This window comes from Solea senegalensis, unplaced genomic scaffold, assembly GCF_019176455.1.
Source record: "Solea senegalensis isolate Sse05_10M unplaced genomic scaffold, IFAPA_SoseM_1 scf7180000012744, whole genome shotgun sequence".
NCBI classification, from domain to species: Eukaryota; Metazoa; Chordata; class Actinopteri; order Pleuronectiformes; family Soleidae; genus Solea; species Solea senegalensis.
In genome coordinates, this window is record NW_025320685.1 from 381,295 (window position 1) to 396,022 (window position 14,728).

The 14,728-nt window shown below is 42.9% G+C and overlaps 2 protein-coding genes across 2 annotated transcripts; both read right to left on the reverse strand.

The window, feature by feature from the left end:
- Window positions 1-2,167: 2,167 nt before the first annotated feature.
- LOC122759986 (CCN family member 1-like) lies at window positions 2,168-3,815 on the reverse strand. Its single transcript, XM_044015030.1, has 5 exons — window positions 3,699-3,815; window positions 3,383-3,596; window positions 2,938-3,288; window positions 2,641-2,831; window positions 2,168-2,518 (listed from the first exon to the last, which is right to left on the reverse strand). The coding sequence occupies exons 1-5, from the start codon at window positions 3,735-3,737 to the stop codon at window positions 2,225-2,227; spliced, it is 1,089 nt and encodes a 362-aa protein (XP_043870965.1). The 5' UTR covers window positions 3,738-3,815; the 3' UTR covers window positions 2,168-2,224.
- A 3,326-nt stretch (window positions 3,816-7,141) lies between these two features.
- On the reverse strand, window positions 7,142-10,578 carry LOC122759985 (mucolipin-3-like). The gene is made up of 6 exons (XM_044015029.1): window positions 10,387-10,578; window positions 9,690-9,863; window positions 9,513-9,614; window positions 9,207-9,329; window positions 8,673-8,879; window positions 7,142-7,497 (listed from the first exon to the last, which is right to left on the reverse strand). Exons 1-6 carry the CDS (start codon window positions 10,576-10,578, stop codon window positions 7,357-7,359), a joined length of 939 nt encoding a protein of 312 aa, XP_043870964.1. The 3' UTR covers window positions 7,142-7,356.
- Between the last annotated feature and the right edge of the window lie 4,150 nt (window positions 10,579-14,728).

Here is a 14,728-nt window from a genome sequence, read left to right on the forward strand (position 1 = left end):
GAATGTACCACTAGGTGGGGCTGTTTAGTTGGCTAATCTTTTCTCCCCTGTCAAAAGTGTCAACATCTGTCTTTGTGCAACCGTCTCCAAATCCAAATTGCCATATTTTGAAGAGACACGTACAACAAATTCAAACAAATTGTTCACCTACACAGGTCAAAACCAAATGTGATGGTATTTTACTTGTGGTAGAACGATCTAGATTTATTATGGGGCTCTTTTTAACGATGACTAGGCTTCAACTTTGCTCCCATCACAAATAATAACTCTTAATCCTTCCATAATTATCCTGCTGAGGCTCAAAGCTCTTCATGTACATTCTTTTGTATTTACAGGTCATAGGAAGGTTTTCATGTTCCTGTTCCTCAGTTGGACTGAGATTAATTAAATTTAGAAATAAATTTTTTAAGCCATCAAATGCCTTTAGGGTTGCAAACGCAACTAGGATATTTCCAAACCACCATTGATGATCTGTGCTTGATATTACAGTTTTGAGTTTTATATTACAGGAGCTTTGGGGCACGGAAGGATACAGTTTATCAGCTGCAGCATGATTTGCCTAAAAGCAAACCTGTCAGTCTTGTACTTGAATACTGCGTGTTCTCCTGTTGTATCTGCCGTAATAAACTACCAGCCGTCCAGATCTCTGTGAAGCTGTTTTTCAGCAGTGGTCGTTTCCCCCCCGGCTTAGCTGTGCTCCTCTCGTCAACTTCTCAGAGACAAAGATCTATTGTGTTCCCCATCAAGGGATGGAAGCATTTCATGTGTGCATGCGTCAGAACCCCCTGTTTTTTTTCTCTGCTCTGGATCTCAGACTCCTGTTCTTGCCCGTTTACGTAATTCTGGAGATCATACTTTTGGGAATTTGCTCTGCTCTGCATTTCCCTGGAAAATGAGCTGACATTTGACTTCTGGCGGTTTGGTTGGTATCTTTGTGTGCCAAGGCCGGATCGACACCCTGAGCTGACACGCTCACTAGACCTGAACGAGTTTCTAAAGAACGAACTTAAAGGAATACTTCATCGATTTGCATTTCGCTTTGTATTACTAGGGGTGACATAATATGACAAATCGGAACTTCTCCCCTCAGTCAAGAAATATCTTTATTCTCTTTTTTAGTTACGTGCCCACCAGTGAAACTTGGTCCAAGGCTTGAAACTGCAACGCTAGTTTTAGATGCTCTTTAGACAGAATGTAAACAGTGTCCACCATCTTTGCTAACAGTTACGCTAACATGACCAAGTGTCACTGGTGGGCACGTAACAAAGAAAAGAATGAAGATATTTCTCAACTCAGGGGAAACTGAGGTTGGGAAACACTATTTTTCAAAATGCTAACCCTATTCTAGTAATACATCCTTAAGTCCTTTAAGCTTTGCTATCATATGTTTTAAAGGACTCGTGTGTAAAATGTAGTAGTTTTAATTTTATTTGGCAGACACTTTTTAGTGTTCAATCACTTGAGTGTCTTCATTAATCCTGGATGGGCCTTTTATATTTTATACCAAGAGCAGGGTCACATCTACAGAGGCCACCATTTCGGACCACGATGGATAAACTAAACATCTTTTGAGTTGTAATGCTACACATGACATTTAGAAATAGGTCGTAAATACGTCACGTGGGTCGTAACGAATAATTCATAACGAGCCGAGTCATTTCCTGTGAGAAGTTCGATTTGTCATATTATGTCAACAGTCCAGTGTGTCTTTACTCGTATCCTCCTCTTCTATCCTCTTATGTTGTGTGTTGTGTAAATCATAAAGCTAATTCACACCAATCTTAAATTGTACATACACAAGCGAGTGCAAAGATTAGAATTACAAACTCCCTGTGCAATATTTTCTGTGATTAGATATTAGAAAACATTACGTGAAGGGTGGAAAAAGTCCTTTAAATACAGTAGTACAGTAAATCACAAACAAAACAAGACATAAAAACTACACATTAAGTAGCTGCCATAGTTTTTCTCCATCACCTCCATGTGAACATGTAAATGTTGTGTGAAAAGAAGCATAAATACGAATGTCAATAAAGTGGGGAACTGTAGAAAAGTAAAGATTTTGGCAACACAAAACAACAGCTTCACAGAGAAGCAAACCAAAAGGCTTCAGTGTTATGAAGCAAAAGCAATGAAACATTTAGTTCACTAAATCACTACAACCAGGTTCCTCTAACCCCACATTGCATTTTATTTGCTGAATTAGTGACGTTTGCATTTCCAATTAATGCATATGTTTGTTAAGTGTGTAAAGGTTGTTTTCCATCTTTCCATCACTGCCAGAGCAGTTGAGGGTGCACATGCAAGACTTGATCTTCATCACCATCGTGCGGAAGGTCGCTCCGTTTCTGCACCTGAAGTGCACAGGTACTGTCTGGGTTTGATGAGGCGCGCAGCATCGCCCATCGGAGCAAGACCCACAGTGTCTGGGCTGGAACCTCTTAAGGCTGCGGCAGCCGTCGTAGGAAAGCTTCACTGGACGGCCGGCCTTTTCTACGTGGCTGCATTTCTGACCTTTCTGTTAGAGGAGGAAGGATTCTCAAGCTTGTATTTCACGTGTGCCAACTTCGCTGGCCAACATGAGAATATATCTATTAAAATCTGCAAACATAATTGGACATAAAAAGGTTTGGAGTGTACCGTCTTTTGGTTACACGGGCGGACTTCACAGATGCGAGTTTCTGTCTTCGGTTTGCACTGCCTGTTGCTGTTGTTCACCCTGGACGATACTCCGACACCACAGGATTTGGAGCAGGGTGACCAGGCTGTGGTCTGAGACACACACTTCTCTCCTATGGCAACTTTGTGGCCCACTGGGTGACTCCCGAAAGCTGGAAGGAGAAAAGATTAGATGCCACCACTGGCAATATGATGAAAATGTAAGAAAAAAGCATGTTTACGTCTCACACACACGATGCACGGTGTAACTCTACTTACCAGCCAAAGGCTCTGATTCTTCTCTCCACTCTGGGGCCAGTTCATTCTTGTTGGTGAGGTCATCTTCAGATGCTCTGTCTTTGCTCTCCTTCTTTCTGTGCTTCTTCCCTCCAGAACTCTGTGGCTTCACTTTCTCAGTGCAGACGAGCCGTTCACAGCACCGTCCTGCTACCGTGACCCGTCCGGGTTTGACGCAAGCCAGTTTGGGCAGCAGGAGCTCACGTGGGCACAGAGAGACACAACTAACAGCACTGTCCATGCACGTGCACTGGTGTTTGCAGTTTGGACGGAAGATCTCTCCATTCTGATATATCTTGTTGTTGTAGTCACACGTTCTTCCATCTGATTTAGCTGTTTAGACAGAAACGGAGTCAGACAATTGCTTCATGTGAAGTGTAACTTGGGCCAACTGAGTGAATTCGTGTGAAAAGTAAAGTCAACGTACCTCGACAGATGCCCTTGGCAGAACCAAATCCACCTCCAAAGTTGCACTCCAGTCCCCTCGCATGGTCACATGGCTGCGTCTTGCTGCAGTCTTCAAAGAGCTGCCGGGCACAAACTTCACAGCATCCACAAGTGTCCAGCATGACACCGACTCCCGCCGCACATGTGGCGACTTCAACGGGACAGCGACACTTCTCCGGGCATGAGGCTGACCCCTGAGGTGAGGACACAATGTCAGACATTTCCAGTCAGATGTCTGTTCCCAACAGTCATCATCATATACGAGCCACTTATGAATGAAGAGACCATTTCCTCACCAGCGTGACACAGAGAATCAAGACAAAGGCTTTCCACATCTTCAGAGTCTTTTTATGATAACGCCAGACCTCACTATGAGTTGGAGAGTGCTCGCTCTCCCCATCTCCTTTTTATACCCTCTGAAGAGGTGTCCCGGAACTATGACAGGAATGTTTCTCCCAGCGTCCTCCCATAAGCCCAAAAGAAGTCCCCCCTTCTTCTCTCGCTCATTGAGCCAAGAACCACCCTGTCTAATTTCCATTCAATTCCTCTCTGCCAGGGCTTTCACCACCATTTAACCATGCCATTTTCATTCTCCTGTTCTTATAATCATGAAGCAGAAGCACAACTCACTCTTCTTACCATGATGCAAGCACATGGCTGAGACAAATACACACACAGACTCACTTTGAATGAAGCATTCAATTGTTCTTCTACAGAGATTGTGTCATATTTATTCCTATAGTTATAAATATCAATTAAATATTGCTTGCAATGCATTTAAAACGATCAAGCAAAGGGCCACACACTGAATTGTGACAACAAATTTTTTTTTAATGTCGAACAAATTGCCAATTCTAATTAAAGAAAATTCGATTAAATTAAACATTTTTAAATGTAAAAGCTCACAAAACAGGGATATGACACCTTACACAAGAACCGCCCAGAACAAATAGTCCATATCTGAGATGAAAACAGTGAAGAGCGTCATGAAGAAAAAGCCACGTGTGCTACAAAAAAAAAATCAGTGGGGGACATTTTATCATTGCAACATTTTTGTGGTTTTAGTTTCCACTGGTAAACTGGTCTATGTGAAACTCAGGTATACGGCGTATACCCACTACAAAATATCCACTACAAAATAAGTGGGTGGGGATGAGGGGAAAGTTTTCCCCCGGGTTATTTTGGTAGAGACGTGCAGAGGTTTTTCAAAATCCTGGGTAAATGAGAAAAGTTCCATCGAATGCCAATAGAGAAGAGAGAGACTTAAAAACGAGAAGTGATGAGGCCTGTTATGGGGATGACCAAGAGCGGCGGATCAGCTGATCTTAGGGACCGTGAGGGAGTGGTAGAGATAGAACCCAGGGGAAGCAGATATAGTGTGAACACGTCATGTCTTACATTGACAGAACAAGGGCCTTCCTGCACAGTGTGCATGTTCTCGTTTCCTCCCACAGTCCAAAATCATGCAGAGGTTTGTGTAATTGTGTAAGTGGAGGTTGTTGTCTCTGTGATGGACGGCTGACCCGTCCTGGGTGTACCCCGCCTCTCACTCCATGGAAGCTGGGATTGGCACCAGCGGCCCCCTCGATCCTCATGTGGAGGATAAAGCAGTAGTAGTACATCAACAGCTCCATACATGTGAGAGCAGTCACACACACACACACACAAACATCAGGACACCACCAGCTCTGATATAAATGTTGAAGAGAAGCTACTGACTCTCTCACCAACTGACTCTCCGTTACAGACAAATCCACGCTTAGTCTGTTGCCCATTGTCTGTGATTGCTGGTTGTATTCTTTAACCTCGCTACTATTTAAATTGACAGATGAAGTTCATTTCCGTCACCTGATGAGATCTGTTATTTTCTGTTACTTCAGTATTTCAAAGGGAACATGAGAAGAAGAGTCTCCTGGAATGTTTGAAACTTCCTTCAGGTTTCGTCCATTTGGTCTGAATGAGAAACGCGCACACACTAAAAACAAGAAAGCAAAACAAAATCTTGTACAATGCCCGCAGCAACATTCCTCTCCGGATGAACACTGCAGGTGTCTTTGAAATAGTTGCCAAGATAAAAAAAAAATATATATATATATACATATCTTCTGTTATCCACATCAAAGAACAATGGAACTTGTCATTATAACCTGTAAGAACAAGAGGCTGCGTGAGGAAGGTCTTCCTTCTTATCTAACAGAGGTTATAGAGCCAGGTTGGGTCGGTTCCAGCTAAGCCAAATGAAGATTGAACAAGCGTGAGCTCGGTGCATTCACTGGAAATCACAGACTGCCGTGGTTATGGAGTGGAAAAATAGTCTCCCTAAAGCTGTGGCAAGAGGAATTTGCAGAACCATGTTGGGTAAGAGAAACATTGGATATACAGTGCAGTGCAACAGGCAGCTGGTGGACTTGGAAAGGATCTCAGCTTGTTAGACACTTGCCTTTTCTCATCCCCAATCCCACAGAATGTGAATGTGAACCATGTGAAAATACCTTCAAATCATATTAATTATTATGTTCACGTGAGAGTAAAATGTTTAAATGATTCCCCAGGGGAAGTCAGACTTTTGCCCAACACAGGGAGTCAGAGACAAACCTGTTATGCGCGAGCAGCTTTGACTTTGTACCACAGGCAGGAATCACAAATCCACTGCATTACATCATTTCATTCCCCGCAGAGCCTTACAAGTCAGTACACTGGCTTTGTCTGAGCATCTCGCCGCGGATTCAGCATAAGCTGCAAGTTCGAAGGATGTTCTTGTGCGTCACTTACAGCCATTTACCAACTTTTTATTTTCCAAACAGGCTGATCCATGTACCGTCTGACCTTTTAACACCTGACATTTAAAGGGCATCTTTCTGATGTAACTCTCCCCCAGAAAGTGCTGGGATGCAACAGCAGTCACGCAGATATTGGAGCCTGTATTTCCCCTCTCTTTCAAACCATTATCATTACACAGGAAAAAAAAAAAGCCCCTCCAGGGAGCAACAGACGGCCTTGTGTCTCATGCAAAGCAGGTAAGGATAACTTTTATGCTCGAAGATGGTGTTTTCCAAGCCACACAGCACATTACATTGCAGAACATGACAAAACAAGCCTGACAACAGTCTCCACTGGGAGCGCCCATTTGCAAACAGTTAAAATGTTTGAGCCTGGTTATTTAATTTATTTATGCACTCTGATTGTTAGATAAACATCTTGCGTTTGTGTCATTTTGTATCAGCATCTATCTATCCATCTATCTATCTATCTATCTAACACATTTAATTTGTCATTTACGTTACACAAACAAAAGATGAATAGCAACCAATGTCAAATTACTTTATTGTACATTTTATTTATTTATTTATTTAATTGTTTTTAAATAACAATACTATACAATATGCTGTAGGGCAAGGTTGATTTTGAAAATGGTACCTTTGGTAATTTACCGTGGGAATAATACGCAACTCCTTATATGGACCGAATGGACATTCTTATGTGTTGTTGAGTCAAATTTGTAATTATTTTCACATCAAATGTTTGTGATATAAAGTAGCAATAATTAAAGTCACGAAATAGTTTATTTTATTTTTGTTCATAAAACACGAGCCAAGTGAACTGTGACATATGTCCAAATTTCACAAATTCAATCCGACTTTAAACACTTTGTGTACTTTTTGGAAAAAAGGATATAAGACACTCTATATTGCACATTCCTATAGCCTCTGTATTTACTGTATGTTAAAACATAGTAATGGGGAAAAAAGCAGCCAAAATGCTCTGTGTTCTAAGGGTTAAAGGGAAAGTTATCCATCATGGAATTGAAGAAGAAATCAATGTATACTGACACAGAGAGTGATGCCATGAGGAATATGAAGGTGGCTATACAGCCGTTTCACTTCAGCAGTTTCCTGTGGGTCAAACAAAGCCTCCTTTATGTGCAAATAAAAGCACCTGCTACCAGTCCTCACGTCATCCACAGCAACAGCTTGGTGAGAGGCAGCACGATGCTGACTCCTCATCAGTCTGGTATCTTCCAGACTCGGGCTGGTCCCTGCACTCTGCTATGAAGGCCTGAAGCTGGGACACGGGCACCTTGTCTTGCTGGTGATGCTGGGATAGAAGCGTTTCACAGTGAGGAGGCCAGTCAAACAGCATTTCAAGACACTTTTTTTTTTTCTGTGGTCGAGGGGAATTGAATAAATGCAGAAAGAGTTCAAAGTTGGCAAAATTGGCAGACTATATGCACAATGAAATAATACATTTAAAAATACAACACATGCTATCTTCACTAGCTGTCTCGCTGACTCATCTGTTTTCAACAGCACTGAAACAGAACCTTAACCTATTAATACATGAAGGACTGGATGGCTTTTAACTTTTTAAATTTGAATGAAGATAAAACTGAGGTTACTGTGACTATTGTAACGTGCTGTACATGTAGGATCTGGTTTCTGCTGCTCTCTTTGCTTGGAACTGGCCAATTAGCAGAACCAGCTCCACTCACTCACTCACTCACTCTGCTCTGGTTCTTTGATGCCACACATGGCTAAGATCTGCTCTGTGTTGCTTACAATTCGCCTGCAGTCCTTTTTTTGTCATTGTAAATGATGGGAGTTGGGCTCCAGCCAGGTAAGTCTGGGGTACTCTGCACATTTTACACCCACATAGTTTGTTTTCTGTCGGTCACATTAGGTTATTGGTTGTGCCATCCCTGTAGCTGTTTTTGTAGTCAGACAGTTAGGCCTTTTTGCTTATGATTTTACTGTCTGAAACAAAAGTTAGTTAGGGTTTGCTTTTGTTTTGTTCATTTTGTTCATTTGGCACAACTGCGGCCCCTCCTCCCCCGGTCGTTGTGTGAGCTGTTGAGCAGCGCTACTTTAAGTTTCTGAAAATAAAACTTAATTTAGCTACAACTCATTGTTTCTGGTTATTTCATTTGGTTGTCGGGTTATTTCCTGGTCTCATCCGAGTTTAGCTGAAGAAAGTTTTCAGCCATGCAGTCTTTTATCATGTCTACACAATCAAGGAATCTAGTGAGATCAGGCGTCTCTTTTAAATGCACAGAGTAAAAAGTATGCTAAGTGTGCTATATGTGCTATATAAATAAAGTGGACTGGACTACTTAGACTAAATATACTACTGAGACTATATATATATATATTCATTATTTATATAGAATAAATTAATATAATTTTTATTTACTTTTCAGAGCTGTTTTCATAAATAAATAGGAAATGATGATGATGTCTGTGTATCTGTCTGTGTGTCTGGTGACACAGACTGACCTTGATGGTCTCGTAGGTGTCAGTGATGAGTGCGATGAAGAGGCTGAGCACCATGTAGATGAAGAGAGAGATGAAGGAGTAGAGGTAGACTCTGCTGAAAAGCCACACCATGTAGCTCTTGTCCCTCATGTGCAGGAAGGTAGCGTACATGTCGTCCCCATTAATGAGAGAGAAGAGACACTCTGTGACCCTGTCAAACGTCCGGAACTGTCAAATGTCCGTAAACAAATTTTGACAAATTTAGTTTTTATCGTTCAGTGACAGAGAATATATAATATGCTATCATTTATTATACCAGTGTTTCCCAATTCCTGTGCATGTTTTAGGTGTTGCCCCACTCCAACACACCTGATTCAGGTAAACTCGTTATCAGGCTCCTGCAGAGCTAGCTGACGAGCTGACCATTTGAATCAGGTGTGTTGGAGCAGGGCAGTGTTCCCAGATGACCAGGGTAGGGAAACACTGATCTGTACTATACTAAAGTAAAATGCATAATGCAACAATGACTCTTAGCATCAGTTATGACTTCCGTACTTTGTCATGATAAGGCCCAAGCACAATCCAACCACAGAAGCAGTATCCCAGGTAGATCATGGCCGCACAGCAGCAGAACCGGATTACGTTTGGGAACGCTGCTCTGAGGGTTAGGATTAAGATCTAGGAAGAAACAACTATTGTCAGTTTTTGGTTTGGGTTTTTCTTTTTTTTGCACATATGCAAATAACTAAACTATGTATTTAGTTATTTGCATATGTGCTGATTTGCATATTAGTGTATGTATGTAGTCATTTGCATGTGTGTGTGTGTGTGTGTGTGTGAGAGACACACTGAAGTTCTCACATTATACTTCTTGAAGAAACCAAGGTAACGAATCACACCGACCCAGACCAGCATCGTGGCTGTTCCCAGCAAGATACTGCACACGTCATAGTTTGTCAGGAACTGTAAGAGACAGAAATAAAATTCCCAGTTTCCTCAAATCAAATTGCAGTGAATAATATGGAAAAAATAACAAACCTTTGTTTGTATTCCAATTTTGAGGGCTGATCCAGCGATGGACAATGTGTCACTGACAATGATGAGGATATACCAGCCATTCACAAACTCCATGCGGTCTGTCCACGTGACAGCTTTGTTGTAGTACACATTGAAGAAGGTGTTGAATTCCTGTGTAAGAACACTCAGGGCAAGTCAATCCAACACACTCAAACCAAGGAATTATTCTCATATATCGCGGTTGGATTTTCTTTGGACATGAACCATTAAAAAAAGTTCTCTTTCATATTTTCTGTACATTTTATTCTCTGAACATAAAAATCTAAATGCTGTGTAAATGTATGTTTACACAGCATTGTAAACATGTTTACACAGGTAGATGGAGAACATGGCGGGTAGATGGAGAACATGGCAGCGTGGGTGCACGCAGCGGCTCGAGGCTCAAGGCTTTTTAGGTTTGTTTTCGTGTTTTTGTTCGTGTTTACACTTTTTATCCGGAAACTTGAAGCCCTAACCCAGTAGAGTAGGGCTGAACTGTGGGATTTGGGGAAAAACTCCGGTCTTTACCCACCTCCAAAGCCAGATTTTATCCCACCCGAACTACAGCGGACGATAGAGGCTCTCATCATCCCCCCTCTATGGCCCAGGAGACGGAGGAGACAACGTAAACAAAAGCGGCACTGCCCAGTCTCCTCCTCACGAACGTCAGGTCACTCACCAACAAACTGGACGAGATTCGACTGAGAATCGTCTCACGGAAGACTAACAGCTGTGTGGCGATTTTCACCGAGACCTGGCTGGACAATAACATCCCCGATGCAGCGGTGGAGCTGGCAGGGCGCTCTCTGTTCCGAGCCGACAGGACTGCAGCTTCAGGCAAGACCAAAGGCGGAGGTTTGGCACTGTACATTCACAACTCGTGGTGTACAGCCACGAGCATAATTGGAACTTTCTGCTCCCCCGATTTGGAATATCTGGCAGTGAAGTGCAGACCTTTTAAACTGGTTAGAGAACTCACCTCTGTCATGATCATAGCAGCCTACATACCACTGCGAGCTAATGCTAAATTAGCACTGGAGGAGCTGTACTGCCTGATTAGCAACCAGATGAACGCTAATCCAGAGGCGGCTGTGATCGTGGCGGGGGACTTTAACCATGTGGAATTGAAAGCTGTTCTCCCCAAGTTCTACAAATTCATAAACTTTCCAACCAGAGACCATAAAACCTGGACCAGGTTTACTGCAACATCCGAGGGGTATACAAGGCTACAGCAGCTCCTCACCTCGGCATGTCGGATCACATCTCTATGGAACTGATCCTTACATACAGACCTCTGATCTGTAGGACCAAGCCCACCACCAGAACCGTTCAGGTTTGGACTGAGGAGGCTTCCTCAGCCTTACAGGATTGTTTTGAGAACACAGACTGGGGAGTGTTTAAGCAAGGCGCTGACCTAGAGGAATACACGTCATCTGTGCTGTCCTATGTTCACTTCTGCACTGATGCTGTCCTACCCATGAAGACAATCACGGTTTTTCCTAACCAAAAACCTTGGATGGACAGCACAGTGAGGAACCTGCTAAAAGCCCGGAATACAGCGTATAGGTCGGGGGAAAGGCTGGCGTATAGCAGGGCCCGGAAAGAACTGAAAAAGGGCATCCAGCTGGCAAAACACCGTTACAAGCAGCGCATTGAGGAGCACTTCACTGACAACAACCCACGTAGTATGTGGAAAGGCATCAGGACCATCACGGACTATAAGCAAAGCGGCCAGCAGGTCAGCCAGGACCCCACTCTGCCTGACACCTTAAACAGCTTCTTCGCACGCTTTGACTCTCCAAGCAGCAGAAGGACTGTACATCTTCCTCAGACAGAGGTACAGCATCAGCCTCTCGTCCTGCAGCTGCACCAGGTGACATCCGTCTTGAGGAAGATCAACATCAGAAAGGCAGCAGGTCCAGATAAGGTGTCAGGTCGGACCCTGAAATTATGTGCTGAACAACTAGCAGGAGTTTTTCTGGACATATTCAACCTGTCTATGCGGCTGTGTGCCTGAAGTCCTCCATCATTGTGCCTGTGCCGAAAAAAAGAACCGTCACCTGCCTCAATGATTACCGCCCTGTCGCTCTGACCCCAGTCATCATGAAGTGCTTCGAGAAGATCCTCCTGAAGTACATCAAGGACGCCATCCCTGCTGGGCTAGACGGCCAGCAGTTCGCCTACAGGGAGAACCGTTCTAAGGAGGATGCTGTCTCGTTAGCACTTCATACGGCCCAGACTCACCTGCAGCATCCCGACACCTATGTTAGGATGCTATTTGTGGACTTCAGCTCAGCCTTCAACACCGTCCTCCCGGACATGCTGGCCCTGAAACTCTACAACCTGGGTCTGTCAACATCTCTCTGCTCCTGGATCAGCGACTTTCTCACCAACAGGCCACAGGTGGTGAGGATAGGGGAGTCCACGTCTGCTCCACTAACCCTCAACACTGGCACACCGCAAGGCTGTGTGCTCAGCCCTGTCCTCTTCACCCTCTTCACACACGACTGCTCTGCCATCCACTCCACAAATATGGTTGTGAAGTTTGCAGATGACACCACCATCATGGGTCTCATCTCCAACAACGACGAGACCCACTACAGAGGAGAGGTCCAGAACCTGACCCAGTGGTGCTCTGGGAACAACCTTGTTCTAAACACCGATAAGACCAAGGAGGTCATAGTGGACTACAGGAGGTCCAGGAAGACTGTACACGCTCCGCTCAGCATACATGGAAAGGAGGTGGCGCGTGTAGACAGCATAAAGTTCCTGGGCATCCACATTTCCTCCGACCTCTCCTGGTCTGTGAACACTTCACACCTGGTGAAGAAGGCTCAACAACGGCTCTTCTTTCTCAGGAAGTTGAAGAGGTCTGGGCTCTCTTCCCAACTGCTCATAAACTTCTACAGAGCCACTGTAGAGAGCATCCTGTGTCTCAGCATGACAGTGTGGTATGGCAACTGCACTGCACAGGACAGGAAGAACCTAGCCCGGGTGGTGAGGACAGCACAGGGGATTGTGGGATGCCGTCTACCTGATCTGGACTCAGTTTACACTGCCGAGTCCGGAGAAGGGCCAGACGCATAGCTACAGATTCCACACACCCGGGCTATGTACTGTTTGTACCGCTTCCATCAGGAAAGCGGTACAGAAACATCAAAGCAAAGAACAATAGACTCAGGGACAGCTTCTTCCCCAGTGCAACCAACTTGTAGTGGAATGTTATTGTATTGCTTGTTTGTTTGTTTTTAAATACACATACACTTTGTCATGAAAACAGCTGATCAACTAATTGACATCCTGACATAAAAAGGTTAAGTGGTGGTTATATGATTGTAAGTGTTTCATTGTTCAATCCCCGTCTGTCTGATATTTGAATACTGTCATTAAACTATTAAATATGATTTACTGGAATCTCGACATTTGAAAGGTTTGTAACTACTGACCCAACAGAATGTCACACAGTTTAAACAATAAGTTAAGCATAATGTGTAACTAATAACTGTTGTTACCAGTGACATAAATGTTCAAAATGTACAACTAAATATTTACTTTGAATGGGTTTTTCTTTGTGTTTTTTTGTACCCAAAGAACCATACATGCTAGATTTTGTTATAATACACAGTTTAAAGAGAGGTAAGAGTAAATGTCAAATGACACGTAATAAGTAAATAAGAAAAGTAAAATACTCATGTAGATTGTAAAGTGACGCCATGTGTTTAATAAATAACTCACTGGACTTTAAAAGTCAAGTGTGAACTGCATAAACCACTTAACTTTAATGGTAATGTTTTTTCTCTGCAGCCAAAATGCTACACGCTAATAATAGCTAACTTTAAAAACCAAAACCAAAACCTTCACTAATGATTAAGGCAGATCATTAGTCGTGAGCAAACGCCTGCCTTGCCATCATCTAAAAGCGAGTTAGGAGACGCACCCTTTGGTTCCCTAATTATTTCCTTTACCCGTTCAGCCCTCTTTCACTTGTGGCTGGAGCCTATTTGATGTCTGGCTTTTTAGACAAGCGCCATGAGACAAAGCCACAAACTGCCCCCTTTCACCTCCACTCCGACAAGATTCATCTCGGCTTAGTGGCTCTATTGAACGATCGTGCCCGTGGTTAACAAAGTCAAAGGAAAGGAAACTTCCCCAGACTTACACAAGTCCTGAAAGGTCCCTGCGTTTCAGGACATTGTGTTTATGTTTACCCACAATTACAGAGGGAGAGGGTTCCTTACGTTGTTTTTCACTTTCAACTGATGGACAGAAGAGAAAAAAAAGTGTGACAGTGATTTCCTGCTGTGCGTTTGGGGAGGAAGTATGACATCAGTACACACACACACACACACTGTACAAACAGGCTGTGGAGACGTGGGATTGCAGGTTAGTGGTATGCAATGAGACAATGAGGCTTGGAGGTGGGAGAGTGTCCTGTTAGAGCACCTCTACCCTCTACTGGATGAAATGTGTTACATCAAACAGGCCTCTCAAATATCAGAGTGAAGTATCTGCACTTGTCTTGGTTTGTCACTAATGTCTCATTAACATGAATAAGGCCGTATCTAGTTATCCAGGGCATGAAAAATGTATATTGTATGCTCTAATTGGTGTGTTGAAATAAGACAATAACAAGTGCTAAATGTAGTCATGTGATGGCAGAGATTTAAAAATCATTCCCCACTGATGATGATTAACGGGTAAAGGGGTCAACCAAAAAAAAAAAAGGAGAATTCAGTTTTGTTTGTGTTGTGATATTAAAACAAAAGCAATTGTTCTTTTTATGTGAAGGTAGATTGAATCAGTCAGTTGATTAACTGGGAAGATTGTCACTTATTCATGTAACTTTACATATTTTTATATTCTTAGAAAGTTGATAAATGCACTACAACTTTATTTATTCATCCAAAAATGTATTATAATGTAAATGATAATAGTATTAACTATTTAGTTTATACATTATTTGATTTGAAATATACTAGTGTACTGCAGCGCAGACTCAAAACACAGATTAGGAAGTGTTT

Bases quoted from the DNA above. Each gene is read 5' to 3' on its own strand.
- LOC122759986 (XM_044015030.1), bottom strand. From the start codon at position 3,737: ATGTGGAAAGCCTTTGTCTTGATTCTCTGTGTCACGCTG. The intron at 3,289-3,382 runs GTACGTTGACTT...CTGTCTAAACAG, and splicing joins TGCCAAGGGCATCTGTCGAG to CTAAATCAGATGGAAGAACG. The intron at 2,832-2,937 runs GTAAGTAGAGTT...TTCTCCTTCCAG, and splicing joins AGAATCAGAGCCTTTGGCTG to CTTTCGGGAGTCACCCAGTG.
- LOC122759985 (XM_044015029.1), bottom strand. From the start codon at position 10,578: ATGTACAGTGCCAAACCTCCGCCTTTGGTCTTGCCTGAAGCTGCAGTC. The intron at 9,864-10,386 runs GTGAGTGACCTG...GTGTTGGATTGA, and splicing joins GAATCTCGTCCAGTTTGTTG to CTTGCCCTGAGTGTTCTTAC. The intron at 9,615-9,689 runs GTTTGTTATTTT...TGTCTCTTACAG, and splicing joins AAATTGGAATACAAACAAAG to TTCCTGACAAACTATGACGT.